This window comes from Siphateles boraxobius, unplaced genomic scaffold, assembly GCF_051911475.1.
Source record: "Siphateles boraxobius isolate OS27281-9 unplaced genomic scaffold, OSU_SipBor_1 1, whole genome shotgun sequence".
Classification (NCBI taxonomy): Eukaryota; Metazoa; Chordata; class Actinopteri; order Cypriniformes; family Leuciscidae; genus Siphateles; species Siphateles boraxobius.
In genome coordinates, this window is record NW_027508699.1 from 24,783,593 (window position 1) to 24,810,835 (window position 27,243).

At 36.9% G+C, this 27,243-nt stretch overlaps 1 protein-coding gene and 2 long non-coding RNA genes across 5 annotated transcripts in view; 2 read left to right on the plus strand and 1 right to left on the minus strand.

Moving 5' to 3' along the window:
* Positions 1 to 27,243, minus strand: part of LOC143738786 (immunoglobulin kappa light chain-like) — a 64,137-nt gene that overhangs the window by 2,631 nt on the left and 34,263 nt on the right. The window contains exons 1-3 of one of the 3 annotated variants that reach the window (XM_077230853.1): positions 1,795 to 1,967; positions 1,344 to 1,643; positions 511 to 552 (exon numbers count right to left, since the gene is read on the minus strand). In XM_077230853.1, coding sequence (XP_077086968.1) covers positions 511 to 552; positions 1,344 to 1,643; positions 1,795 to 1,906 — 454 coding nt within the window. In that variant the 5' untranslated portion in view covers positions 1,907 to 1,967. Of the gene's footprint in view, positions 1 to 510; positions 553 to 1,343; positions 1,644 to 1,794; positions 1,968 to 27,243 lie in introns of those variants that run through there. The other 2 variants (XM_077230862.1, XM_077230871.1) reach the window with 2 other exon arrangements.
* Positions 3,635 to 7,951, plus strand: LOC143738827 (uncharacterized). The gene is made up of 2 exons (XR_013204047.1): positions 3,635 to 5,606; positions 6,018 to 7,951. It is a non-coding gene; the product is annotated as an uncharacterized LOC143738827 (long non-coding RNA).
* Positions 13,402 to 19,784, plus strand: LOC143738816 (uncharacterized). Its single transcript, XR_013204037.1, has 3 exons — positions 13,402 to 13,570; positions 13,745 to 13,828; positions 16,485 to 19,784. It is a non-coding gene; the product is annotated as an uncharacterized LOC143738816 (long non-coding RNA).

Sequence of the window (27,243 nt, forward strand, 5' to 3'; positions counted from 1 at the left end):
TTTTCACTGTTTCTGATGGTCTACACTATTTTAAAGGGTTAGTTCACACAAAAATGAAAATGATGCTATCACCACCTGCATGCCGTTCCAAACCTGTATGAATTTATTCTTCTATAGAACACAAAACAAAAGATATTTTGAAGATTATTTTTTTTTTGTACAGTTTTTGTCCATACAATTAAAGCCAGTGGGGTAAAAAACTACATTGAAACCCTTTTACTTCAACTGTATGGGGAAAAAACTGACATATTTTTCAGAAAGTGTTCCAAAGAATGAAAGTCATACAGGTTTAGAATGATGACAGAATTTTCATTTTTTGGGTGAACTAACCCTTTAACATAAATTCTCCTGTTTTTTGTAAACAAGCACAAGATGGATTTGCTGGAATCTCTAAACACAGTTATTTAACTCTCTTTTGCCATCATAATTACACAAATAATTTGTATGCAACAAACTTTAAAATGCTTAAAATAAGTTTAGCAGACCTTAATTATGTGATTTTTGTCTTACCTGTCACATATAGTCTTGTACCCGAACCGAAGACTTTCTTGTCTCCCACAGTCATTTATTCCTAAACAAAAAGATGCAGTTTGTGCAGAAGAGAATCTGCAGTTTCCTCGTCTAAATTGTTTTAGAATATCCCTGAAGACTTTTTAAATATTAACCAAGAAAGAAAAAAAAGCTATATCAATCTTGATTTTGATCAGTGAAGTGCTAAAACACTTAATTTACTTCTGTAGTGAACAGAAACAGCAAGTGTTCTGTACAGTGTCGTGTCACACTCTTACCAGTAGAGGGGCTGCTATAGTTTATTTACAAGTCAAAACACAATACTCATCTGTCCATCCACTCATGCTGAACAACTTTAAACAAGCTTCTGGCCAGACAGTGAAAACGCGGTTATTGTCCTGGGCACCCACTAAATAAACTTTGAGTAAAAATTTGAATACTAATGAATTCATGTGATTTTTACAATACAATTTTTTACAATTTACAATACAAGCGACAGCCCGGTAAACACTTATTTGAGCAACTTAAGTTAAAATCTTGTTGATTCCTTGAATCCTAAAGCTGATGTTTCTTACTGTTCAATAGCATATTTGTCCTTCATAAGTCTGTATTTCATTCATAACCAACTTTAAACATTCCCCCTCTTTTCTCGAGTGCCGAGGATCCACAAACACTCTTTGGAGTGAATTAAATTTATTTGGGCTGAAAGAAATTCATTGTTTGTTACTAGCATTGTTTTTATATATAGCCTAATTTGTGGCTTGTGGTTTTAGATTAAATCAAGAACCCTGCTGAGTTTTTGTACAGGGTTTCAGTATTTGTAACTACTGTGCCGCCTGAGACCCAGCAAGCACAGTAATACATTGCTGAATGCTCTTTTTTTAGTTCAGGTATTTTCAGAGCCAGATTTTCTTGTTTCTTATCTACTTTAAATAATTCAAAACCACCATCATTGTATGTGGTTCCATCAGCTATAGATGAACACAGTATTCTTTGTAAAGTTTGTCCCTCTTTTAGTTGATACCAGTGAATGTAGCTTCTGCAGTCTGAAGGAAAATGACAGTCAATAACAACTGTCTTGTCCTTAGATTTGGTCGATGAGATTTTCTGTTGCAACTTCACATTTGCATCAACTAAAAAAAAAAGAAAAAAATGTCATCATGACAATTTGTTACCCAAGCTAAGATATAGTAGGCTAGCCATCATAAAGTTAATGAAGGTTATCATGTTTGCTTTTTGTGGTATACACAATTATGATTTTAAAATAATAATAAAAACCCTTACCTCTACATAAATGTTGAACGAGAAAAAAAAGGCATAGCTGTATTTGAAGACTCATGATGGCAGGGAGTGTCTGGAGAGCTTCTGTCTTTATTCTGTGAAGAGGGGAGATCATATGGGAGGTTTATTAGCCTATATTAAGTTCCGGCCCTTCATGCCAATCTGAGTTTGTTTGTGGTTCATGATTCAGATGTAACAGCTTCAAATCTGTGCTTCAATATTACGCTCATATGATAAAATTAGCATATAGGTGCCTTGTCCACAAACCTATGATTTTTCTCTACAATACGCTGATTGGTAATGCGATCTGGGAAAACCTATCACATGGTGAAATTTTACTTATTACCGCTTAAAGCTGGTTTAAAGCCCTCCAAATCTGTTTTTATTTCTTTAATCGTTTGTTGGTAACAAAGTTTATGGTTATCTGATCTGAAGGCGGCAGGCGGCTGATCGCTATGATGTTCAGGAACGGAATTTTGAGCAAAAACACGTGTAATTGGCGCTCTTTTTTATTGCCTTTTTTCATATCACATATATTTTAGAAATCATCATAGATTAGGTATCATTCAAAAGCTGACGAAATGTGACGATTATAGCGAGATCTTTTAAGCGAACAGCAGACTCCGTTGTTCTCTTGTGCTCCGCATCTCACGATAACGTTGGATTAAAAAAAATTGCGTGCCGTTGTAGTTTACACAGGACAGGACTGGCGGGAAATGCGCATTGATATACATTTATTCTAGATGTTATGTGGTTTATTTTGATAGGTGAAGAACTGTTTGTAGTGTTAAGAGAAGGAGAGCTGTGGTCGAATTTATTTTTTATTTTTTTTATTTTTTTTGCAAAAATCGCGATTTTTCTGCACTAAACTAGTGAATTTTGCCAAGATATATTCAGAAATGATAGACAAGATGTTATAGAATAATAATTAAATGAAAAAGATGTTTTCCAAGATCGCATCACATAGGCTATGCAAAGTATCACATATCACCAGCAGGGAATGATTGGGGATGTATTATCACCAGACAACTGTTAATCATTTCCACTATGTAAGTGCACCAGTCGTTTGAGGAGGAGTTTTATCTGCAGTCTTTTCCCCAATGTTTTAGATAGCCTACATCCAGCTGCCCCAGCACACCAGAAACATTTTCTGAACAGAACGGCATCAGAAGCAGAACCCAATATCTCTAACCTTTTTGTATGTCATCATTTGCACATGTTTTAATATTGTTAATTTTTATATCAACTGCATATTCAGATAGCATTTTAGTAGGGAGGATGCAGTGCTGTTGAGTTTCCTGTCCTCATGCTAATATGAGTTTGTATACTGAGGATCATTGTACAGATGTGACAACTCAGAGCCCCTCATTCAAGAACAGAGTTAACTGAATCTGTTTACTTTATTTCTGCTAAAGAAATAAACTAAATGAAACATGTTGCTCATATAATATAAACATTTCAATTGATGCATTTGGGAGACACAACTTACATTGCATTCAAGACATACATTTTATTAGTTGATGAATTCCTTTGGAATTAAACCCATGACCTTGGTGTTATGTTCATATAACATTAACAGAACGGTTTGTGGTCTCTGATCATGACAGGAAACCTTGCAGAGTTTTTGTGCAAGACTTTAGTATTTATGTGTACTGTGCTGCCTGAGCTCCAGCAAGCACAGTAATACATCGCTGAATGCTCTTTTTTCAGCTTCGTGATTTTCAAAGCAAAATGATATGAAGCTTTCTTTTCTGATTTTATGGACTCAAAACCAACATCATTTTTTGCGGATCCATCACCTATGTCAGCATACAGGATCCTCTTCAAGGTTTCTCCTTCTTTCTGCTGATACCAGTGGATGTAGTTCCAGCAGTCTGAAGTGAAGTGACAGTCTATAATGGCTAACTTTTCCTCTGCTTTGGTCAGTGAGATTTTCTGTTGCAGCTCACCGGCTCCATCCACTGCAAAAAGCAACAGCTCACAAATTAAACTACCTTTATATATAAATGGGGAATAGAACAAAATGTAATGATAAAACAATAGCTAATATTTTCTCGTTTTAAAAGTATTTATGTTTACAAACAATGATATGAAGATGATATGGCCACACATTAAACACTTACCTTTAAATATAAGGAGAATAAACAGCAAACAGAAAACCTGCGGCTGAGGACTCATGGTGGCAGATTTGAGAGCTTCTGTTTTTTTTCTCTGGGATGAAGGTGGAATTTATTTCTATGAGCAAAAAACAGGAAGTTGTTACACTTGCAGTGTTATTGAGTTTCCTGTCCTCGTGCAAATAAGTGTGCATTGAGGTTTTTGATACAGGTTCATGATCTTTCTTTTTTGGATTTAAGTCCGTAAGTTTATCCCTTTTTTTTTAAACTTTGACGAAGCAGAGCAGGAAGCAGGATCCAAGTGCAGCAGTGTTTTTTTAAATAAACTTGGATTATGACAAAGACTAAGAATAAACTTGAACTATGACTAGACTCCAGAACAGAACAATCGACATGGAACAGAACAACATCAAGAACTCAGAAAGACTGAACTAGACACAGGGCTTAAATACAAAGGCAAACAAGCTAAACAAGATAGCAAGGGGGCGTGGCTAATCGGAGCACCAGGGAAGACTAATATAGACATTAAACATAACGGGGAACTGCTAAACATGGAAAAAGCAGGGGAACACAGACAGGAAACATGACAGAACCCACACTGTGACAGAAACGGCACAGTTATAGTTGAAGTCAAATGAAGGCTATTCATGAATATATTCATGATTTAATGATATGATATTTTACCTTGAATGTTTTTCAAAAATGTATGAAAGCATCAAAAACATATTACATTTCGAAAAAGTTGGAACTTTCGTTTTTAACTAAATTGTAAAAGTATTTCAATTTTCATCATCTCATACGTCTTTATTTGTCAATTATCCATTTGCCTTTAATTCCACTACAGTGATGTGTCATATGAGATTGTTTATTATAACATATAATGTGAATTAAGGGTCTATGATGCTAATATTTCAAAACTAAGCATTGCTTAATTGGTTGACCTAAATTCCTATTATGTAATTGTGTAGGCTACTTAAATTTAAAAGCTGACAGCTATTCAACCTAATTAATTTGTGAGACAGTCTAACAGAAGGATGGACAAAACCATATCAATGAAATATCAATGAACAAGTCATTGCTGAATATATCTAAATATTACAAAATGTTTAATACGGTAACATAGGTTTAATTGCCCTAATGTGGGACACTGCCTAATGTGGGACACCTAAGGTAGAGTGTTTGTAGGTCCCCCATAAATACATGAATGACAGTGAAACTATGGGTTAGGCAAAACTGTGGTGTCATGTGATCAAATTCACATGACCTATCAAATGTCCAATCATATTTGAGGGTGGAGCAATCATCAAACAGGAGACATGCTGCGTTCCAAACCGCATACTTCCCTACTATTTAGTATGGGAAAAGAGTAGGCGAGCGAAAAAGTATGTAGTAATCCAAAAGAGTAGGCGAGAATTACCTGGGTGACGTACCAATTATCGCGAGATTTGGACTTAAGTGCGTTCGAATGTGCCTACTTTCCTACTATATAGTAGGCGAAAACAGTACGTGAAGGAAGCAGTACGTTCGAAACATCAGTATTCATAAAAGAGTAGGGGAGAAGTTCCCGGATGGCTTACTGCTTCCGGCCCGATTTTTGAGTGCTCAACCGATGGATACTCTTCTATCCCAGGAGGCCACGCGAGAGCATACGTCATTATCAAACATCACGGAGATCAGCGACGCAGGGGGTTTTCAAATGTGAGTAAACATTGTTCTTTATGTGTTAAACTACAATAGAGTAGACGTTTTAACTGTTGAAGGTGTAAAGTAGTTAGACAGTATAGTTGTGATTTTGCTGTAAAAACATGTTTTGTATAGCTAGCTAAGCACACGTAACGTCTCTAAAGTGGATTTACATAACCATATACATCTTAAACACGCTTATTTAAAATGTCTATTTACATCTGAAAGGAAAATATTGTAAGTATTGACATATTGCAGATGAGCACATCACAACATGAAAAAGACATCTGAGTGATGTATGTGTGGCATTATCATAGGATAGATAACGTTAATTCACTGTTGTCAACACTGTTGACATTAGACTAATGTGCTGTAAATAAGGTAAATAAACAAATCTATAAAGTAACTAAACATGTTTTTATTCAGACTGGTGTGAGCACTGAGGATGAGGAGCCCAGAGCTGAATCCTGGAAACGGTGCCATGGATGAGACTGTCATAAGATCTTTCCATCTGCCCTTATCGCCTCAGATTGTGAAGCGCAGCGCAGCAACAAGCTCCGGCACGAAGGCACGGTCACCTCTGGTGAATTCATCAGAATAAAGCCGCAGAATGGGAACCGCTGTGTTGAGATGGCAGTAGGATGTGGGCTTCAGCGCCCAAATACATGCTTGTAGTTTAAATAAAGATTTGTTTCATGTGCATGATGCATTTGTTTATTGTGTGATGGTTACTTTTATTTGTTCTTTTACTCATTTATTCATGTTTCTTATTGTTGTCAGTATATAAAATATAATTATTTAATGTATGCATTAATTCATTGCTTGACTGACAATTGAGATGTTCACGTGTATTCATGCATAACTCATATGACAAAACAAATTACATTTTGCTTGTTTTATTAAATTATATCATTTTTAGTATATAAAAAAAGTAATATAATTAAGTATTGGTCAGCATTTAATATTTTGTTAAAGTTTTGGGGTGGGCTAACAATGCAATTCATTCTGAGGTAGGCTAATATAATTTTTTTATGAGCGATACTTGCATTTTTCGAGAATAAAGTCAACAGTTTCTCCAAAGGAGATCTTTGAGCAGCGGCCCGACTCCTTGTGCACTGCAGACAGTAAACGCAGAGGAAAACTGTTCTAGGTTGTGCTGTCGAGTTACTGATGTTATGAAGTGTTAGTGCACCTGTCGCTCATATAATTTAAACTTATAAACTTATTACATAAAGATCATGGAAAGATACTAGTTGTATCTAACAATGAACAATCATAATGACAAAACAGAAAACATAAAGATCATTGGTTTGTGTACATCATAATATGATATTTATACACAGGAAAAAAGAACAATAACAAGGCTAAATATCTTTAAATATAAATAGTTCTTCATAATACATTAAAAAATAGTTTTGTTGTTATTGTCTGAGGGATGAAACGAGAGGTAAATTCATCAAGAAAAGAGGAAAACTTGAAGGAGAAACTTTTTGGGTTTAAAATAAAGAAATTAACAACATATTCAAGAGATAACGATTTGGGGGTTTCTTAAAAATCGTTATAAGGAACTGTGGGTCACATTAGAAGGGTTTAAAATATAACAACTTAAATCAACCCTAAATGTATTCACAAAATAAATTGTAAGCTGTTTCTTCAACAATACCACAAAATGAGCAAGTTTCATCAATATCAAGATATTTACAGATAGATGAATTAAACGTGTCGTTAATCTTTTAAGTTGTTGCGCTTGTGATAACGTGTCGTAGGTCACATGATAACGTCAACATGGCGGATGATGTCCGGATCGCATTCATACTCAACGAGATTTGGCTATAAAGTACCTACTCTTTTAGCGCTCGTTAAGTAAGTACTCATTGAAATTAAGTACCTACTCATTGAGTATGCGGTTTGGAACGCAGCCCTTGTGTGAAAACCATATGAAGGTTAATGACATAGAGCTTTAACAAATTTGATGTTAATGAGTGTAGTAGAAATTTTAATAGTCATTGATCCCAAACAGGTATCATAAGAGAAAGAACCTAGTCAATGTATAAAAGTATATGTGTGCACGCGCTTGTGCGTGACGTTTCAGGAACATATGAGACAGGACCTCTGACCTTAGGGACGGTCAGTTTTGTCCAGTTTATTTCAGTACCAGTTTGTGTCTTTAAGTAGAAACTGAACAGCAGTAAGGACCTTATCTGGGTGGGTGAAAGGTACAGCGGGTGAGGAGGAACCTTGAAAAGAGTATAAAGGCTGTCTCATATCTTCCTGTGGTGTGTCACTCTCTTGCACAGCGTAACTTCTGTGTACTAGACTGAACCTATTCTTGCAAGAATAAATACTTATCTTTTTATTAATTTGACTCTGAGTGTCTCTTACGCAGTGATGATGTTTAACAGAATTTTTACCACAACAATTTGGTGTCAGAACAGTGGGATTCCTTGGAAGTGCCTTCTGGACCTGAGAGCGGACGGTGATTGATCATCCTGGACTGAGCAGTTCCAGCTCTACCTCGTAAGCTTTGGAGAGAGGGGCCGACCGCTATCAGGGGCAGGAGAAACTCCACTGGAATTGAATGAAAGCGAACCCGTGGCAACCCAAAACATCTCTGGTAAGAGACGGCTAAAATATTTTCTTTTGGAGTAAAATATTTTTCTTTTGGTATAAGAGTGAGCGAACTATACTGGCTGAGACTGTTTTCTATGGTCCGAGATCAAGAGATTTAAGGCATAGACTGAGGCAAGAGGTCCTCGACCAAGAAATTGAGACCCTTAAACAGGTCAAGAGATTTTCTAAACTGAGGCTGAGCCAAGAAGTTTTGACAGAGGATTGAGCTCTCGCAAAAGTGGGAAATTGAGACCTTTAAACAGGTCAAGAGGTTTTGCCACACCAAAAGTGGGAAATTGAGACCTACGAACAGGTCAAGAGATTTTGCCACACCAAAAGTTAATTAAGGCTAACTGAAATACTGATTTTGGGTGAACCATAATTAATGACCCCTGTCTGATTTTGGGTTAAAAATCGGATCTGTCGGAGACGTCTGACAGATTACTAGACGAGCGTCGAACAAAATCCACAGAGAACAGAAAACAGCCAGTATGGGAAAATCTCAAAATAAGCTTGCCAAAATTTGATATACCGGTTTTCTGTCAAATGCTGAAAGAAGTACGGGGAAAGTGCATGCAGGGCATTAAAAAGTTTAATCAAATATCATGATTTTCCAAGGTGAGGGAACATTGAGCGCCACGAGATTAAAAGTAGTGCGGGAATTAGTTGAACAGGGCAGTGAGAAACAAAAAGGTTGTTATGGCTGCATTCAACATGTGTGAATATAGGCAGATAAAAAAGTCGAACTGCCAGGAGAAATAAAGTTTTTACTTCTTCATCCAGTAAATGGATGCATGACATTAGATGTCTGAGAACTTAAATTTACAATATAAGGATTGAAGTAGCAAGCAGCAATAAAGCTGTCTGTGTGAAATAGAGGGAACTGTAAGTGAGAGACTTGATGGAAGAGGGAAGTGAAAAACAAAAAGGTTGGTGTGTGAGATATGTGTGTGGGGATTGTTAGCAAACAATCATGTACTGGTTAGATAATGAAGGAACTGGCATGTAGAGAAAAGAAAGAATTAGCATGTAGAACAGAGGATGCAGAAGGAACTGGCATGTAGGGAAAGATGGAAGAAATATAGTAGAAAACTATATGTGATGGAAATAAAATGTCTGACAGAATTTATGGAAGTCAAATTAACTGTTTAAATGGTATATGAAAAATGAGTTTCAGGATAAAAATAAGGCATTGAGTATGATTAACGGGGATTAATGTGATATAAAGATAAGGAATGTTTCATTAAGCAAAATGGGGAAAAATTCTATATTTTAATGGTAAAATAATGATTTAAATTATGTTTAGTTTTAGTTTGAGAACCATTGTGTTTTGAACCTAGGGTCCATCTATGCTGGGGGTACAGCAACAGGGTTTGCTTATTCAGCCCGGTTTCCGGATGTTAGATATGTACTTGTTCTGTAATTAGGGTTGTTGATGATAATACCAAATTAGTAAAATGTAAAGACAACTTTGACCAAAAATTCTGGAAATCAATAATGTATAATGTTGGATATTTGTTGATATTAAGTAATTGAAGCAAAATATATTGTCTGTTTTATAAATGAAATTATGGGTCGGGGATAATTTCCCTGGACAAGTATGACTAAAGTTAAACGAAAACTTTGTGAAAACAACTTAGAATATTTTGAGCATTTCGATGCAGCTTATGAAAATTAATGTTCTGCCAATAATAATGATAAGGATTATGATTCGGCTATTGGGATTGAATCCGCCACTGGTGGACTGTAAAAGAATACAGAGAACTGCTTATCAGTTGTCAGGATTCCACAAGCTTCATCCACTCCTCCCACTCATTCACTCACTCCGCCCACTCGTTCATTATCACCTGAGTTCTGATCACCGTCACCTGCACCCATCATCACATCTCCCTTTATATTCAGCTCCCCTGCACTCACTCCTTGTCTGGTCTCGTCTACACATGACCCACAGACTCTCCTGCAATACTTACCCGCTACTTACCTGCTTTCCCTTGGACATTATACAAGCCTTGCCTTCAGCCATCATCGTCAGTCTTCAGCCTCTCATCTGTATCCGTTCCTGGAATCTGCATCTTCAAAAGAGACACTTGTTTATTCATCAGCTAAGTTACCTATCAAAGTATCATCTATCATCATACTCACCATATCTGTCTGCTTATGCTAAAGCTGTGAAAATAAACCTTATCCTTATCACTTATCACCACCTGTCTGACTCCTGTTCCATCCGTGACATCAGTGGCTCTGTTTGCATTCCTGAATGCGACACACTGCTTCAGTGATGTGCAGTAAGTTGAAGATGACAGAGAGTGTTTTTAAGTGTGGTCAGCAGGACTTTAGCCCTTAACTGTAAATGCCCACCGAGAAGGTGTAAAAATCGAAGTGTAATAAGTGATATACATTTCTGGTGTTAATGTGGGCTTGAAAGTAGATCAGTGTTTAACATTTTCGTCTGAGCAAAAATAAGAGATAAAAACCAGGTCAGAAGATTGAAGTCTTAAAGTGAATCCTTTTGAAGAAAGGATCTATAATAGTGATTTTTAGATGTGAATTGATGAATAAAGGTTGAGGTAAAATTACAGATAATGACTGCTAATATGAGTTGTAAAATTGTAAAAGTACTAAAAGGATTATTTAAAATGATAACTGCAAAAGATGCGTGTGTATCAAGATGTATCATAAGCAGAGTGTGATAGCCTCGTAAAGGTTAGTGTGAATCCCGATTGGAGATTGATAAACTCCTAGGAAAAATTTAAGTCAGATATTAAACTATGGTAATTGAGATGAAATGGGAAACGTTGAGAACTAGAATAATTATTTTTATTTAAGATCAAATAAGCAGACACAGTAGTACTGGATTAACAGTTGCTAAATGTAAATCGTGCAAAAAGGCATCTGATTAAACAAACAGCTTGTTACTGTTTTTAACGTAAAGGAAAAGTGTGCTGGTTAAAGGGTTGATAATTAATGTTGACCATGAAAGAACTAAAAGCTGATGTTTTGCTTTTAAAAGATAAGCTTGTGATTTGGCTGAAACAGTTTGCTTATCTAAATCTGGTGTGTGCTGTGGCTGAAACTGTCAGCGCGACAGACTCAATATGAGTGGAAATTTGTAATGTCTAAATTCCCTGATGTATGGCCAAAAGACACCTATAAAATTGTTTATTTGAAAACGTATGTAATTTTTGACAAATGTATTAAGCTGGGCTAGAGTTAAAAGATAGTAGATAACGTTTGATGTTAGTTTATGAGAGGGCAGTGTACCAGTCCTGAATACCTCAGAGTCTCTCTCTCATTCAATGTCAGCTAAAAGCTGTTATCTGAGCCTGTGTCATAAGTGACAATAAACTATTTATAGTAACGCACAGTGTTTCAGTTCAAAACCATAGACACAGAGATGTTAAAAGAATCATTGCCAGTCAGAGGGCAATTTGTATTTGTAAATGTTTTAAAAGTAAACCTGAATGACTTTAAAGTATTTAAAATAATGTAGACCTTAAATGATAGAAGTGACATTTTTGACTAGTTTATTATAGGACCAGTGACTTCTTTGTCTCATTTTAGTCTCCACCAGGGCCGATGGCTCCGGCTACAGAAGTAACAGTACACTGAATAGACGGATGTGAACTAAATTCACTGAATCTAAGCAGTGCTAGGTTGCTGCTTTTAAGATGTTTAAAGGATTTTAATGATGAAATGCTGCTGTTATTAACCTGTCTCCCTGTGTTAACACTATTAGGCAGTCCAAATGGCTCTGGTGACTCTTGAATGTGCCTTCCCTAAGCTCCAGAAAACAACTGAAAACTGATTTGGTAATGGGAAGAGCGGTTACCAGTGTGCACGAAGGTGATCACTCGACAATGGGTAAGATCTTCTTTTGCCAGACAGAAGGCAACTTAAGGCAGGGGGTCACTGCAGACACTGGGCATCTCCTGATGGGGGGTGTTTATGTGAGATTGGTATGAGAGTCGAGCAGATTCTGTGAGGCCAGCAGATTCATTACACCATGAAGGGGAGATGCGCTGTGAGAAGTTACGGCAGTCTGACCCAGAAATGTGAGTTCCTCTATACCACTCACCAGAAACCGCATTGATTGTATGGCTTGTTTTTCATTGTGACAAGTGTCTGCAACTATGCCAGGGGACGACACCCTGAAGAGAAGAAAATTAAAGATAAATAGCTAACGGGAATGGACTTTCAAAAGAAAATAGTATTTGTTTATAGTGAGAGAGACTGCTTGAGTGGAGGAAGGGATGGTAACTGTGTCTTTCTTTCTGTTATCGGCCTGCCAGAGCAAGCTGAAGCAAAATGGTGATAATGAACCAAAACAACCCAGCTGACTTTGCTAAGATGAAATGAATAATGAACAGACATGCTTTGTAACTGGTTAAGAGACCATGTAAAATTAGGTAAAAGCTACATTAAAATGTGAAGTTTAAAATCTTACTTAAAATTTAAATATTTTTAGAGATGATATAATGAAAAGTGAACATTGAAGATGAAGAGTTAAAATATGTGTCTAATATGAGTGTGTGTGATGGTGACTGCACTCTATGTCGTGTATGTGTTAGTTTGGGGTACTAATACTCCGTCTGAATAGTGTCTAAATTGTGTCATTAGCCACTAAAATGTGGTAAGGCAAATGACAAATTTTAAAGCTGTTAATTCTGTTGAGTCCATCTGATGAAAAGATGATGTAGAACATGAAACGAGCTTTAAATGGAGTTATCCAGCTCTGTCTGCTACTGGTAATTATGAATCAATCTATGGATTAAAAGCATTTATGTAAATTGGATTTGTGAAGTTGTAGAGCACTGTCCATCATGGGTTGAGATAAACTAAAATGTTATAGATTTGAAGGCAATAACAAAGTGACATATTGGCTAAGTCGATATCAAATTATCCAGAGAGTCCTTCACATTTATGAATATTGTTAACAAGGGGGAAAATGTTGTTTGACTGACATTGACCAAGTCTAGTGTAACCAAGGTTACCAGGGAGTAACAGAGAATTTTCTATTTTTATTGTTATTAATATAATGATATAATGATGGGAGAATTATTGAAAACTATGCAAAAGTACTAACTTTATAAAATAAAAATATTAATTTCATAATAATGTATATTTTCATTTGGGTAATACTGTGACCAATGGTGATGAGTTTTGAACTTGAGACGAGCCAATTGCGAGCGCAGAATCTGGCACAGCGGAAAAATTAATTTCCGGGGTTTCGCACGAGGTGTATGCGTGAAGTTAGAGGCAGCTCTCTCTCTCTCTCGTGCACGGATAGCTGATGAGCGCGGTGTCACGACGCTCCGGGAAGCAAATAAAGAAAATAATCTTCCAGATGAGTTCTGTCGATGGATATATATGTGAGTTGAAAAGACGCATTTTATTTCCTCTTAGTTATGTGTGACGTTGGTAATGTTATGAGAGTGAAACGAACATCCAGTTGGTTAATATAAAAGTGCATGGTGATATACATATACTTAAATAGCATCAGAGTATTGCTAAAGTGTTTATGGAGTGTATTTTTGATTAAAAAGGGTAAAGAGAACGATTTTAATGGGACGCGCTGTACCTGTACCAGTACCAGTCTGGAATTTTCTGTGAGTTTGACGATCTCCTTGGTAAGTCGAACTGCTTTGAAATTGTTACAAATCAGACTGTTACCGTTGTATAAGAGGAAAAGCAAGAGAGTGATTTATCTGAGTGATTTATATCTATTAAAGAAAGTGTTCAATGCTGTATTTGGTTAATAACAGCTAAACTGACAGTAAATTGGTTAATATATTAATGAGTACCTTATGTTGAAAGCAGTGGCGGAGCCAGAGGGGGGTCCGGGGTGGCACTGGACACCCCTGACATGCGATTGGCCACCCCGGGTGCCAACCCAAAATTTTATTTGCTACTGGCAGTTGCTGATGCTGATTTTTTTTAAAATTACGTTCGCCGGCAGCGCGGCGCGCGCAGTTTTCAAACGGACGAGCAGAGGACGAGAGACGGTTGCAAGATACCGAACTTCACCGAATAAGAAAACATCATATTTGAAGTAAGCTTTTAAGGTTTAGCATCAGGGTGGTTTGCTCCCAATAGCCTACATTAGGCCTAATACACGCATATACAGTACCTTGCCGTGTGTAGCCTACGTTACAGTATACAAATGTTCTAGCTAATGTGAGGATAGGAGATCAAAACGCAGGCAAAGAAGAGCAGAAACAAGCGATATCATAATGCGATCACTGTAGGACTATGAAGCTTTATGGGTGTAGGTTGTTGATGGACTCGATCTACTGTGTTTTGATCATCATTATGAATCTTATCTAGATGTAGTCTTTGATAAAAATGCGATTTTCTCAGCTTTTTGCTCATGTTGCTTTTTATGAAACTTGCCAACATTCAAGTGTTGATTTAAAAAAAAAGATGCACGAAGCTAGAATAACATTATTTTTTTGTTTTTGTTTTAAAAGCACAGGGTTTGTTCTTTCTTTTGGTATGTACAGATATTCATACAACAAAATATTCTGGGGTGCCATGAAATTGTGAAAATTACCAAAAGCACTTTTTTTTTATACTGGCAAGAAAGAGTTAAATGTTGGTAATTGGATGATGATTAGAATGTGATTATGATTGGAATCACATTTTAAATTTGTCATATTTTTGAACAGGGTCAATTAAACATGAAAAGAAAGGGAGAGATATCAGTTATTTTAAAATAAGCACAAACATAGTCCAGTCATTTTATGAAAAAAAGTTTGAACAAATTGCAACAGAAGCAAACTCAAATAATTTTGTATCCTCATTATGTCCTGAGTAAGGAAACAAAGTCCCTAAGAATCCCATTAGGGGAAAGTTTCGAAATCTGTTTCTGGGGATTCACTTTTTATTTTACTTACCTTTTGTCTTCTGCATTCTCCTTACCCTTGTCTCCTGTTCTTCCCTTAGACTCATCATCTCCCAGAAACAGTCGCACAGACCCAGCCCCGAACCCCATCTCTTAATAATTAAAAAAGGCTGGTTTCTAAAGTACTTCTTCCTGCCTCTATGTATTAATGTTCATGGGTAGCCTAAATGGGTTCCATTCAGACCTTAACATTAAGTATTTTACTGTTATATGTCAACAAGATTCAACAAGACATTTTCACCTGGCTAGACCAAATGTTTAGATCTGTTGTGGTATTTATGCAAATTACCACATACGTAATTAGATTATGCACCGTTTGTCCATCTTAACAAACAATTTTTAAAAACTTGGAATACATTTTTTGTTTGTCTTGATGTAAGTAATCAATCAAAGTAATCAATTTTCATGGTGATATCTAAAGGTTAAACTTTTTACCCTATTCTCGTAAGAAAAAGGCTATATTTGTGTTTTTTTCTAAACTTTCCCTAATGGGATACTTTGGGACTTTTTTTCCTTACTCAGGACATATTGAGGATACAAAATCAGTTGAGTTTGCTTGTTGCAATTTGTTCAAGGTTGACCCCCATTTTGGCTTAAAATGACTGGACTAACAGGCAGATCAGGTGCAAACAGACCCCCCAGCCCTTGCATTACCACTGGCTAGTCAGAGTCAGTGTGGTCAGACTTCAGAACCAGCAACAGGTCAGAGCATCTACCAGACACAAGCAGTCAATCACATACCCAATTCAGGAATTTAAGTTGAGATGATTTTGCCAGATTAAAAGGATTGTTCACCCAAAAATGAACACAAAAAAAATAATTATAAATTAAATAATTAGAACTAGAATTATTATAAAGAAAGAATTCTGTTGTATTTAATCTTCCCAGGATAAGATTTTATATTGATGGGCAATAAAATTGTTTAACTTTTTCAAGGACATGTCTGCTTGATGCCTGCTATATCTAATAAAAGATTAAATTAAATTAAAAAAAAAAAATTTGTAAATAAATGCAGCAGTTCATAACAGACACATGCGGTATCTTATCTACTTGGTGCTTCAGCTTTGTTTTCTGCAATATTTTGGATGTTCGACACAAACAGATTGACCCAATTCCTTCCACAAGCTTTTCCACTGTGTGTGTGTACTGTGTACCCCCGAAAGTAGCAGTGGCCACCCCATGTATAAAACTCTAGTTCCGCCACTGGTTGAAAGTCACAAACCTTGCCTTTGTAAGAGAAATATTCTTTATTTGAAAAATGTGATTACAAATGTTCAAGTTATGGGTAAAATGTATGATTAATTTACTGTCATGAGTAAAAATGTTTATTGTATGTTACAAGTAAGATATTAATGATACTTTCATGACCTTGTCTGTTCAAGGTCAGGTTTTTTTTTTCTGTTGTTCTGTCTTCCAAATTCGCCGTGTATACTGGATTTGTCCCGGCCTTCTTGCAGTGGTTCTGAGGAGGGTTTGGACTGGCGAGCCTCCCTTGAGTTTGTTCTTGGATCTTTCAATTGAGGAAATAAAGTACTTGCACTGATTTGAACTTCGACTGGTAGGAAAAATAATACCTTTCCTCATCTTTTGTTTTTCTCGGATGGACATTTTTTTCCATTACCAATAGATAAAGGACACTTACGTTTTCTACAGATTTTTTTAGAAACTCTCTTCACAAAGACTAAACATTCTGAATTGAATTGAAAAAATATTTGTTGTCCAATTGGGTTACATATTGTTTATTTGGGGTTTACTTGTTGAAATCCAAAGAGAAAAATGGAGATCTGAAGAAATACATATCTACATTTTATTTTATTTATTTTATTTCATTTTATTTGTTTATCAACCAATGTAATTCACCTGTTGTCATTCACTTGAAAATACAGTGGGTGTTCAAACGAGTGTTCACCGTTGTTGTGGCATCTTTCTCAGTAGCGAATCTGATTCTTCTGAAACGCTGGTCCATAGATTGCATTAGGTTAATAGCCAGAGAGTAAGCGCTACACTGTACAGCACGACCTGACCTGACAGAAACAATTGATGACTTTGGTTTCTTATGCCAGTCATCTACAAACATTTTCAAACAACAGGCCTGAAAAGCAGGATACACTGTAAGACTGAGGGCCGTTGTCTTCGAAACACTCTGATAAGAAGATGTGATTGCGGCTTTAAGTAATATTTTTGTTTCAAGAGGCAGAGAAAGATGTCTGAAGGAAATTTGTCTGAAGGACAACATTTGGGTTAGTGATGATGGCAAACTTTATCCAAACACCATTATGTTAGATTGATGCAAGAGTTGAATCATTGCATCAAAAGGGGGATGGTAACAATTAGTAACAATTTTGATAACAATTGACAAAGTATGGTTTACTAGGGGACAATATATGTTGGGAAGACACTGAGCTTGACTGGGTAAAAGCCTGGCAAGAAGCCATTCTTCTCCCTAACAAAATTGCTGTCTGTAAGTGTATTTGCAGGACTGTTTCAACAGGAAACACCAGGGCAGATGTGGCAGCGAAGGCCGCGGCAGCACAGTAGACAAAAGAAACTGTGTATTTTACTATCTGAAAATAACCTCGACATTTGTTTTTCTTTACAGAGCATGCAGACTTTGATACAGGGCAGAATGTGCCCAATAAAATAATGGCTATGAATGAATTCGATTAACTATCCTGGCCTGGGTTATTATTGTGGCAGAAAGAAACAGGGCCACACCTGCACAGCGCATAACTTAAAATTTTCCTTTTGCAGGATGTCAGGATGGATTGAATCAAACAGAACTGATTCTGTTCCAAATGTATAAATGTTCTCTTGTTTACATGAGCAAAGTGGGTTGAATGTTTTTCAGGGAAAAGGGGACTCTGAGTGCTATTAAGTGAGGAAGAAATTTAGTTATAAGATGACTTGTAAAATGAGAAGAAACAGAGTTGAATTGGACAAGTGTTGAGAATAAACTTGAAATGCTTTATGCATATCATCAGCAAGGTGAACAAATGGTGAAAATTCCACAGGTCACACCAAAAGGGACGACCGGCCAGACAAGCGGTCACTAACAAAACCTTAAGGTCTCCATTCACAAGTCAAAGCAGGAGATGGTTCACTCCAGTAGGGGTGCATCGTGATCTAAGGAGCAAATCTGGTAATGATCAGAAAATGGTTGGAAAGTGGGACACCTGGGTCAAACCCTCTCACCTTAGACTACACCGACAGGCCTCAACCATCATATGTGAGGGGGTCAAAGGCTCGTGCTAGTAACAGCCTCCCTCACCGACGAGGGAAAGACTACGGCAACGACTCGCAAAGAGTCACCCTGGTGAAGATGGAATGTCCATGGGGCAAACTAGATGACCAACACACCTGGAGGAAGATGCACCAATTAATGGTTTGAGTTTAGCAAAATAATCTGTTTTTGTGATGATTTTATTTGATTGAATCAAAATAAGGCTTAGATCAAATGATTTGATTGGTTAAGGATGCATTAGAAAATATTTCAGGTAAATTATAGGGATTATTATTGAAGAAACTTGATTAGGCTTTCCATTAAGGGTAAGAAAGGCCGATCATTGGAAAATCTGTATGGTAATAAGCTAAAAGATGGTCCGTAATGGAAATATTTGAGTTAATTTTGAACAACTAAATTGGTTAAAAGAATGGATTAAAAATATAAAACCTTTTCTGGATAGATTTTATTAAATATGGTGTTAAATAGAGCTTACTAAGTAAAACCATTGGCTGAATCGAATTAAAAGTTAGGAAATTATGGTTAGGAAAATGGAGGGGATATATGGAAATGGGCGTGGATTGATGGTAAATGGATAAGATTGGTTAATCTTTGGGGGGTACTGATTGCGAACTGTACTACCAATTTCAGCGATAGGATTATCAATATTTTTATGTTTACCATGCATTATAATGTGTGTTTCCAGCTCTGTACAGAGACCGGTTAAAGCTGGGAGTCTGTTCAATAGGTTGAACAAAATATGATGATACAAGTAGTGGGAGCTACTGTAACGTGTTAAAGTGTATGTTTCCTTTTCTTTTTCTTTCTTTCTATGAATGTTTTTGATATGAACAGAAGGTTAAAAGCTGTGGTTATCCGCTATGTGATGACGTACAAGGAGAGGGGTCGAAATGAGGGATTTTATTCTACTGCTATTTCTTTGTACTTAGCCTGTTGAAATGCCATGTGGGTTTCAAGATCTGTAATGGTAACCAGAGATGAAGAGTATAAGTGTGATGATATGACTTAAAAATTTTTCTATTATTTTTATGATTGGATAATCTGAATGATAAAAAGGGGGGAATTGTAGTAGAAATTTTAATATTCATTGATCCCAAACAGGTATCATAAGAGAAAGAACCTAGTCAATGTATAAAAGTATATGTGTGCACGCGCTTGTGCGTGACGTTTCAGGAACATATGGGACAGGACCTCTGACCTTAGGGACGGTCAGTTTTGTCCAGTTTATTTCAGTACCAGTTTGTGTCTTTAAGTAGAAACTGAACAGCAGTAAGGACCTTATCTGGGTGGGTGAAAGGTACAGCGGGTGAGGAGGAACCTTGAAAAGAGTATAAAGGCTGTCTCATATCTTCCTGTGGTGTGTCACTCTCTTGCACAGCGTAACTTCTGTATACTAGACTGAACCTATTCTTGCAAGAATAAATACTTATCTTTTTATTAATTTGACTCTGAGTGTGATTTATAGATTAAAAAATAATGTAATAGATTTTAAACAAAGCAATCCTGCTACTTTTTAGCATAATATGCCAGCCCGATCTCACGGCAATTCGTTTGAATTTTACGAGGTGGATAATTCGTACGAATTCATACCTCACTCGTACGAATTAGTACGATTTTTGCTAAATCGTACATATTTTACGAGTTGCCCAATTCGTATAATTTTGTACGAATGACCTACCCCTGACCCCGCCCCTAAACCTACCCATCACGTGGGTTCAGACAAATCGTACGAGTGAGGTCGTACGAATTCATACGAATTAGCCACTTTTTAATCACTCGTACAAATTTGTACGAATTGGTCGTGAGATAGCGTTGAATATGCTTATGAAATGTTTGTCCATCAAAAAATAGTGTAACTTTGTGTATAAACTATATATTTTATATTTTAATCAAATTTCCTAGTGTCCCACATTAGGAAATGTGGTTTCCAAATCCGGGACAGCATGATCAGCTAATTTAGGACAGTACTTTTATGAGTCAAAAATGTGTGGTGGGGCATGTTTTAATTTTGTTTTTGTTTTAATTTTAATACAAATATTAATAATGTTTATATATTATATATTATTATAATGTATCGCGAGGCGGTTGTTATAGCGTTTGTATTCGCTATAGCAACCGCCTCACTATACATTATCCCGCTTATTACATGTCTACCTACCAAATAAATCAATAATTTCACACAAAATATTGATTTAAAAAGCAGTGTATTGATTTAAAAACGATTGTATTGCTTCCGCTAAAGAAAATAGTCTGTTCCGTCTCTGAACTGCATCCATGGCAACGCGCAGTTTTTCATGGCAACGGTGTGTTATCAAGAAATAACACCGCATGCTACATTGGAATTCTACCAAGCCATGTAATAAATGCCTATATTTAAATGCAAATATAAACAATTTCAGTGTATTATAAATCACCAATATACCCCTAATCGTCCACCTGTCCTGTCCATGCTGCTGGGTCCTTCCACATCTGCACCTCCGGCTGCCACAGCACTCTTTCCACTACGGAAAAGGTCTGTTAATTTGGTGCATTTAGCTGCCTCTTGTGCCAAATATCTTTTCTTTTTAATTCTTATTTTTTCGGCCCCACCCATTTCTTTCTCTTCTTTCCATAGACAGTAATCTCTCCTTCTTTTCGCCATTTTTACCGTCCGTCTCTGTTGCATTGCATTCACACAAACCCGCCAAACATGATCAAAAGTAAACTCCTTTGATCGGCGCCTAGTTAGAGCCAATCGGATGTCAGGAAAAACGAGGATCAGTCCAAGTTAAGAGGGGCCGCTCGCATCTCTCCTCAGATTGAAAGTATTGGTTTGGCCCGTTTTGAATCACACACACACACACACACAGCGTTCCGGTGCAGGTTGAGTTCCTTTCTTTTACAATAAAAGAATATCGCGCTGGATAGTTGATGCTATAGCGCTGGCTTATGAAGCCAAGGGCCTTCAGTGCCCCTTGGGCATCAGAGCTCACTCTACGAGAGGCATGGCCTCCTCGTGGGCGTGGTCGAGTGGGATAACCATTCAAGATATTTGTGCGGCTGCAGGCTGGGCCTCACCGTCCACATTTATCAGGTTTTATAACCTACAGGTCCCCTCATTGCACTCTAACATACTGTCGGTCTAACTATGCATAGGCTGGGGTGTGTACATGCTGAGCATTGTCTCCTCCCTCATAGAATCACATCTTTGCATCTGATGTGGAGGATTTTTCATACATGACAGTACATAAAAATGTGCTTGTGTGTGTCTTTGGACGCCCTTTGGGCTGTTCCACGTTGTCCCTTTATTTAAGCCCGCCTTCGGCTGGCTCGTTGGATAATTACTTCGCTCAAAAGCTCAGGCACCGGCCTCCGGCTTAATAGAAGCGAAGTCAGCACGCACGGCGTTTTACATGGCGTTCCCATAGCGTAAGCATTACACAATAGGAGAGACCTCTCGAAAGGGAACGACTCGGTTACTAACGTAACCTCGGTTCCCTGAGAGGAGGGAACGAGTATTGCGTAATCTGCCGTGCTTGTGCTTGGTCAATTTGCTTCAGTCGATTGAACCTAAAGAACTCAGACGACGGGGCGCCCAATATATAGCCCTTGGCCACGCCCATCTTGGCGGGCTCTGACGCGCGTGGACGCGAAGCACGCTCATTGGAAGCGGGTTCAGAGTCGCCCCGTCATTGGTTCGTGCAGGTTGCCGCAGCACAGCCAATGACCGAGCTGCCTCGTTCATTGCTGTATGCTGTGCAGCTGCAATGCGTTTTACATAAAGACTTCAATATTTCTCGAGAAAAGGAGTTTTCCCATAGCGTAAGCATTACGCAATACTCGTTCCCTCCTCTCAGGGAACCGAGGTTACGTTAGTAACCGAGTCGTTATTCATGGCTAACTGAACCGGACCTGTGATTTAGCTTGGTTGCCGTCACCGGCATTTCTTTTATAAATAACTAGTTAAGTTGTACAAAGTAATTTAACATGATTAGCAGAAGAGAATTCTTTTAAAAGCATTTAAAATCGTACTGGCCCCAAACTTTTGAACGGTAGTGTACATCACAACTTTTTGATCTTTTTGAATTTTTGCAGCGCCAAAAGCGGACCTTTTCACTGACGTAATGACGCAATGACGTGCACTTGCTAGCCTGTTCCATTTACGTTTTCTCCGAATGCTAAAGAGGAGCCTCGCCTAGCCTCTGAAGGAAATGACTTGGAAGGATCAATCCTGCCAAGGAAGTATCCTTGACATTAGCCATGTTTCCATCCACACCTTTTTATCCGAATTAAGTGATATCGAATGAAAAATGCCTTATGAAAACAGTAAAATACGATTAAATTTCATGAATATCGACTCAAATGAAATACGTTCGGTCTCATCGGATTTTATCTTGATCGATATACGGCAAATGCGATAAAAGCTGATGGAAACGTTATTTGCCGAATAAATAATGAATTGCGATTAAGTTTTAGGCCCTTTTATGGTTGCAACACGCCACAAAACATAGAAGAAGACGAGTTCATTTCCGGCCAGTATTCCGGCTCTGTTTGCGCACACATGGCGGATGTCAACAAAGACAGATGTAAGTGGACAAAGCAAAAAAGTGCTTCAACCAAAGGGTTTCCGTGAAGTGTCTCTGAACCACGATCTCCCAGAACTGATGGAGCGCTGTCGTTCCCGACCACAGGCTGCCTCCGTTGTCGTCGGGCATTTACGTGCATCTGCATCATCATAGCAATGTGTTTATAGAGTCGTTGTTTTCTTATGTTAGGTTTGCTTGTTATTACGTGGCTTGGTTGAATTCTAATGTAGAATGCGGTGTGTTATTTCTTGTTAACAGACTGCGGAGCTGCTAAGTATAACACACCGTTGCCATGGACGCAGTTCAGAGACGGAACAGACTATTTTCTTTAGCAGAAGCACTACTCGTTTTAAATCAATAAACTCCTTTTTAAGTTAATATTTTGTGTCAAATTATTGATTTATTTGGTAGGTAGCCATGTAATAAGCAGGATAATGTATAGCGAGGCGGTTGTTAGCGAATACAACCCCTTCAGGCTAACAACACTGTTGCGCATGCGCGCTGAAGGGGAAACAGGGGAACTCAATTTTCCGGAACACCTGTTTTCCCGATGGCCAATCCGTCCCTGGCCCCATAATGAGCTTAACCTAAGACAAGTGTGTTCCTTTTCAAGGATTTCGGCATTTCATTGATGGACTTCCTCATTTCCACCCCTTTTGAGCACTCTCAGAATTAAAAAAAAAAAGTTTGCCTTTAGGGGTCACTGGGGTAGTACCCTTAAAGGACATCTCTGTAACTTTTATTACCCCTAGCAATACGTACCTTAATGTGTTAAAGCTCTGCATTGAATTGCAGCTGTTCATGAATTCCCTTTGCAATAGATTGCACTATGAAATTAGCAGTTGTTGTACTGCATATGTCTTACTATTGTAACACTGAGAAGGCCAGCACATGTCGTTTCCACTACATTAAATAACTATCATCCCCTGTGCTGTTGTTTTTATCTGCAAGCATATTTGCTACACCAAACCATACTATTTTGTGGTTCTCCTCAGACAGTGTCTGTCAGATGATTCAATACTGTAATAAAAGTGGTTTGTAACTGTTAGATTTTGACATTGTTCATATTGTGGAATAACAGTTTCTCATGCTTTTTGTCAAGAATTTCAAAGCTTTCTCTCACTGTGGTTGCCATCCCAGCATGCACAATAATACATGCCAGCATATTCCTCCTTTGTTTCTTTGAGTTTTATGCCATATGAATTTCCAGTTTTAGAAAAAAAAAAAAAGTCTTTTGCTTCAATTGTAGCACTCCCAGACTCGCTGATATAGAGTAGTCTTTTAAACGTTTCACCATCTTTCTTATGGTACCAGTGGATAAAATTATAAGAGCTCAATCCGGTTACCTCACATCTGAAGGACACAGTTTTACCTTTTAGCTTCACCAAAACCTTTTGATTTTGATTTAAACTCAAACCTTCCACACCTGCGATGAATTAAAATGAAAATCAGTTATTTTAAATAAGTTATTAGCTTATAAGTTATTAGCCATATTAGCCTATTTTATTTTACCAATTACCTATTTAACCACCTTTTAAAGTTTACTTACCATGGATCATTATGAGAACAACAGTGCACAAGTTTATGAGCATCGTTCATTTGGTTATGTGAGGCGATATGGTTCATAAAGTTCCCTGTACATTTCTTTACACTATTTTGCACACAAAAAAATCCATGCAGAAAATTGTTCAGTGACCTCATTTCCGGAGGTGGAGCTCTAACAATATGTGATATGATTTGTAGTTGTACAGCAATCAGAATAAAATATTTCAAAAGCTGATACATTTCTATCTCATTTGATTGATAAATTCGATATCTCATGGGGATTTTCTTCAATTTATCAGAAGTAATTTAATAAAATACATTTTATTAGAAGTAATTTAGTAACTTTCACAGAGCCTTAAAGCTAAAAAACAATCCTCTCTTGCAGCTCAATAGCACCATCCACTGCTGAAGACCTGCATGTCAAACAAACAACTGTATAAATATTACAAATACAGGAGAATATTTGAAAGGGCTTGAAGAAAGAAAATGAAATCACACCGGTTGCATTGAACTTCAGGGACTTATAATAGTGGATGTGAAAACTGGGTTCATATACACATGAAAAATTAGCTCATATTTCTATTCAAACGTGTCAAATCGAATGAATACTATGTAATGATAAATATCCATGAGTTCATGTACAGTATGTGAGTAAATGTACTCACTGTGGTTGCTTGTGTCCCAATAGGCGCAGTATAAACTGCAGCATGAATCGGCTTTTTGTTGCTCACTTTTAGATTAAAGAGCTGTGTTCTGTCCACAGTGAAGTCATTTGCTTGGGGATTGTTGGTATCATGAGTAAAGCTAAAAAGTGTCTCATTAGATCAAAGTAAAAAAATTGCGTCAACTGGTTACATCTAATTGCATTACTTTTTATCAACTTAAAATTTTTACTTTGGCTAAATAATGGATAGTTAATTCTCTTCAAAGCAAAAAGTATCTTTGAATCAAATGAAGTTTTTAAGTTTAACGAAATCTCAAATTATACTTTGTCTCAATGTTTTGTCTTTGTATTAACTTAAATATTTTAATTTACATCTAACCAAATATCCAAACCAATACAATTTAAAATATTAATGTAATATAAAGAAAATCATTTACTTTCAGAATGTTTAATTTTATCATCTAAGAAAAATGACTTCAAGCATCAAACTTTTGACAATTTATTTTGTCATAATACAAATTTTACTGTACAATGTGTACAGTATCCTCATATAAATACACACTGTCTAACAATGTAAACAAACTTGACAATTTTTGTCAAAACATTTCTACAATGTGTATAGTATTGTTTTAGTATCCATTTACATAGACACATTAGATTCAATGTAGATTCACCATAAGAATCAGTTATGGTTTCGAAGAGAAACATGCAATCTTTCCATTAACAGTCACTTAGAACTGACTACACAATCAAACCTTTAGAATTATTCTGATATTAAAACAAGTTTGGCCCAAAAAGTGGTTTAAAATGGCCAGTGTAAAACCAAACACTTAATAAAACACCTACCAAATTAGCCAATGGTAGAAAAAAAAGAACTATTTTCACCTTCATGGAATAGTTTACCCAAAAATGAAACTTCTCTCATTATTGTCATAAAATGTCTCTGAACCAAATTTAATTAAAGTTAAATAATTGAATAGCTTAAGGATAAGTAAACAACGTAAGAATTTTCATTTTTGGGTAAACTATTTAACTAACCCGCGATAAAACAAATCCGGTTTAGTAAGGCTTTATACAGTCCAACATCTTCAAAAAAATTGACCATCAGCAGAACATTGTAGCTGGGTCAAAGGAAACAAATTCACTCCTGCAGCTTTGAAGAGAGGTTCTGCACCCTTCGGCTCATCTGCTTACTCTCTATGTCCATGATTATTTTCTGAAAGGCCTCAAAGGTATATTTGAGTCCTTCAGGATATAGAAGTTCAGTGCATAAATGAGTCCAAACATCATGGCACACATCATGGCACAGGCACATGCAACAGAGGGCAACTCCTTTAGTACTTCCACACCTTCAATGACAATGGAAGTGTCCAGTGCACGACTAAGAGCATCACTTTCGCGGATCACAAAAAATGCCATAGTGGTCTTTTCAAATTTTCTCTTCGCTTCCTTCCTCTGGTCAGCCTAAAAACATACAAGAACAGATAGTAATTGAGGGACTGTGGAAGAAGAAAAAAAAAACACCCCTTCATCTGAAAATTTATTACAAAATTGTTAGCTGTCCTACTATGAAGGTCAATGTAGTGCCCAAACGTCTGTTGCTAACTTTCATTAAAATATCTTCATTTGTGGTCAGTGTAAAAATAAAATTTGTACGGTTTATTACTAGTGATGACAAAATTTTCATTTTTGGGTGAAGACGTACTTTTACGCTCTCTTTGGCTTTGAAAATGCTTTTAAACACTTGTACAATTAAACGCTCCCATGTGTTGACCATTGTAGACAAATCACAGACATATTTGTTGAGTGCTGTACCTCAATGGCCAATCAGAGGCATTTATCAATCTACTCAACAGTGTTCAAAATGCATTTTTGGGTGAACCAACCCCTATTAAAGTAGTAATTCACAATCAAAATTCTGTCATCAGTTAAATTTTTTTAAACATTTAAACATTACAGGATTTTTCTCCATATAATAGACTTCAATGGACCCCAACCGTTTCAAGGTCCAAATGACAGTTTCAGTGCAGCTTCAAATGGCTTGAAACAATACCAGACGATGAATAAGGGTCTTATCTAGCGAAACGATCGCTCATTTCAAAAATAAATAAAAAAGTTTAAGTTTT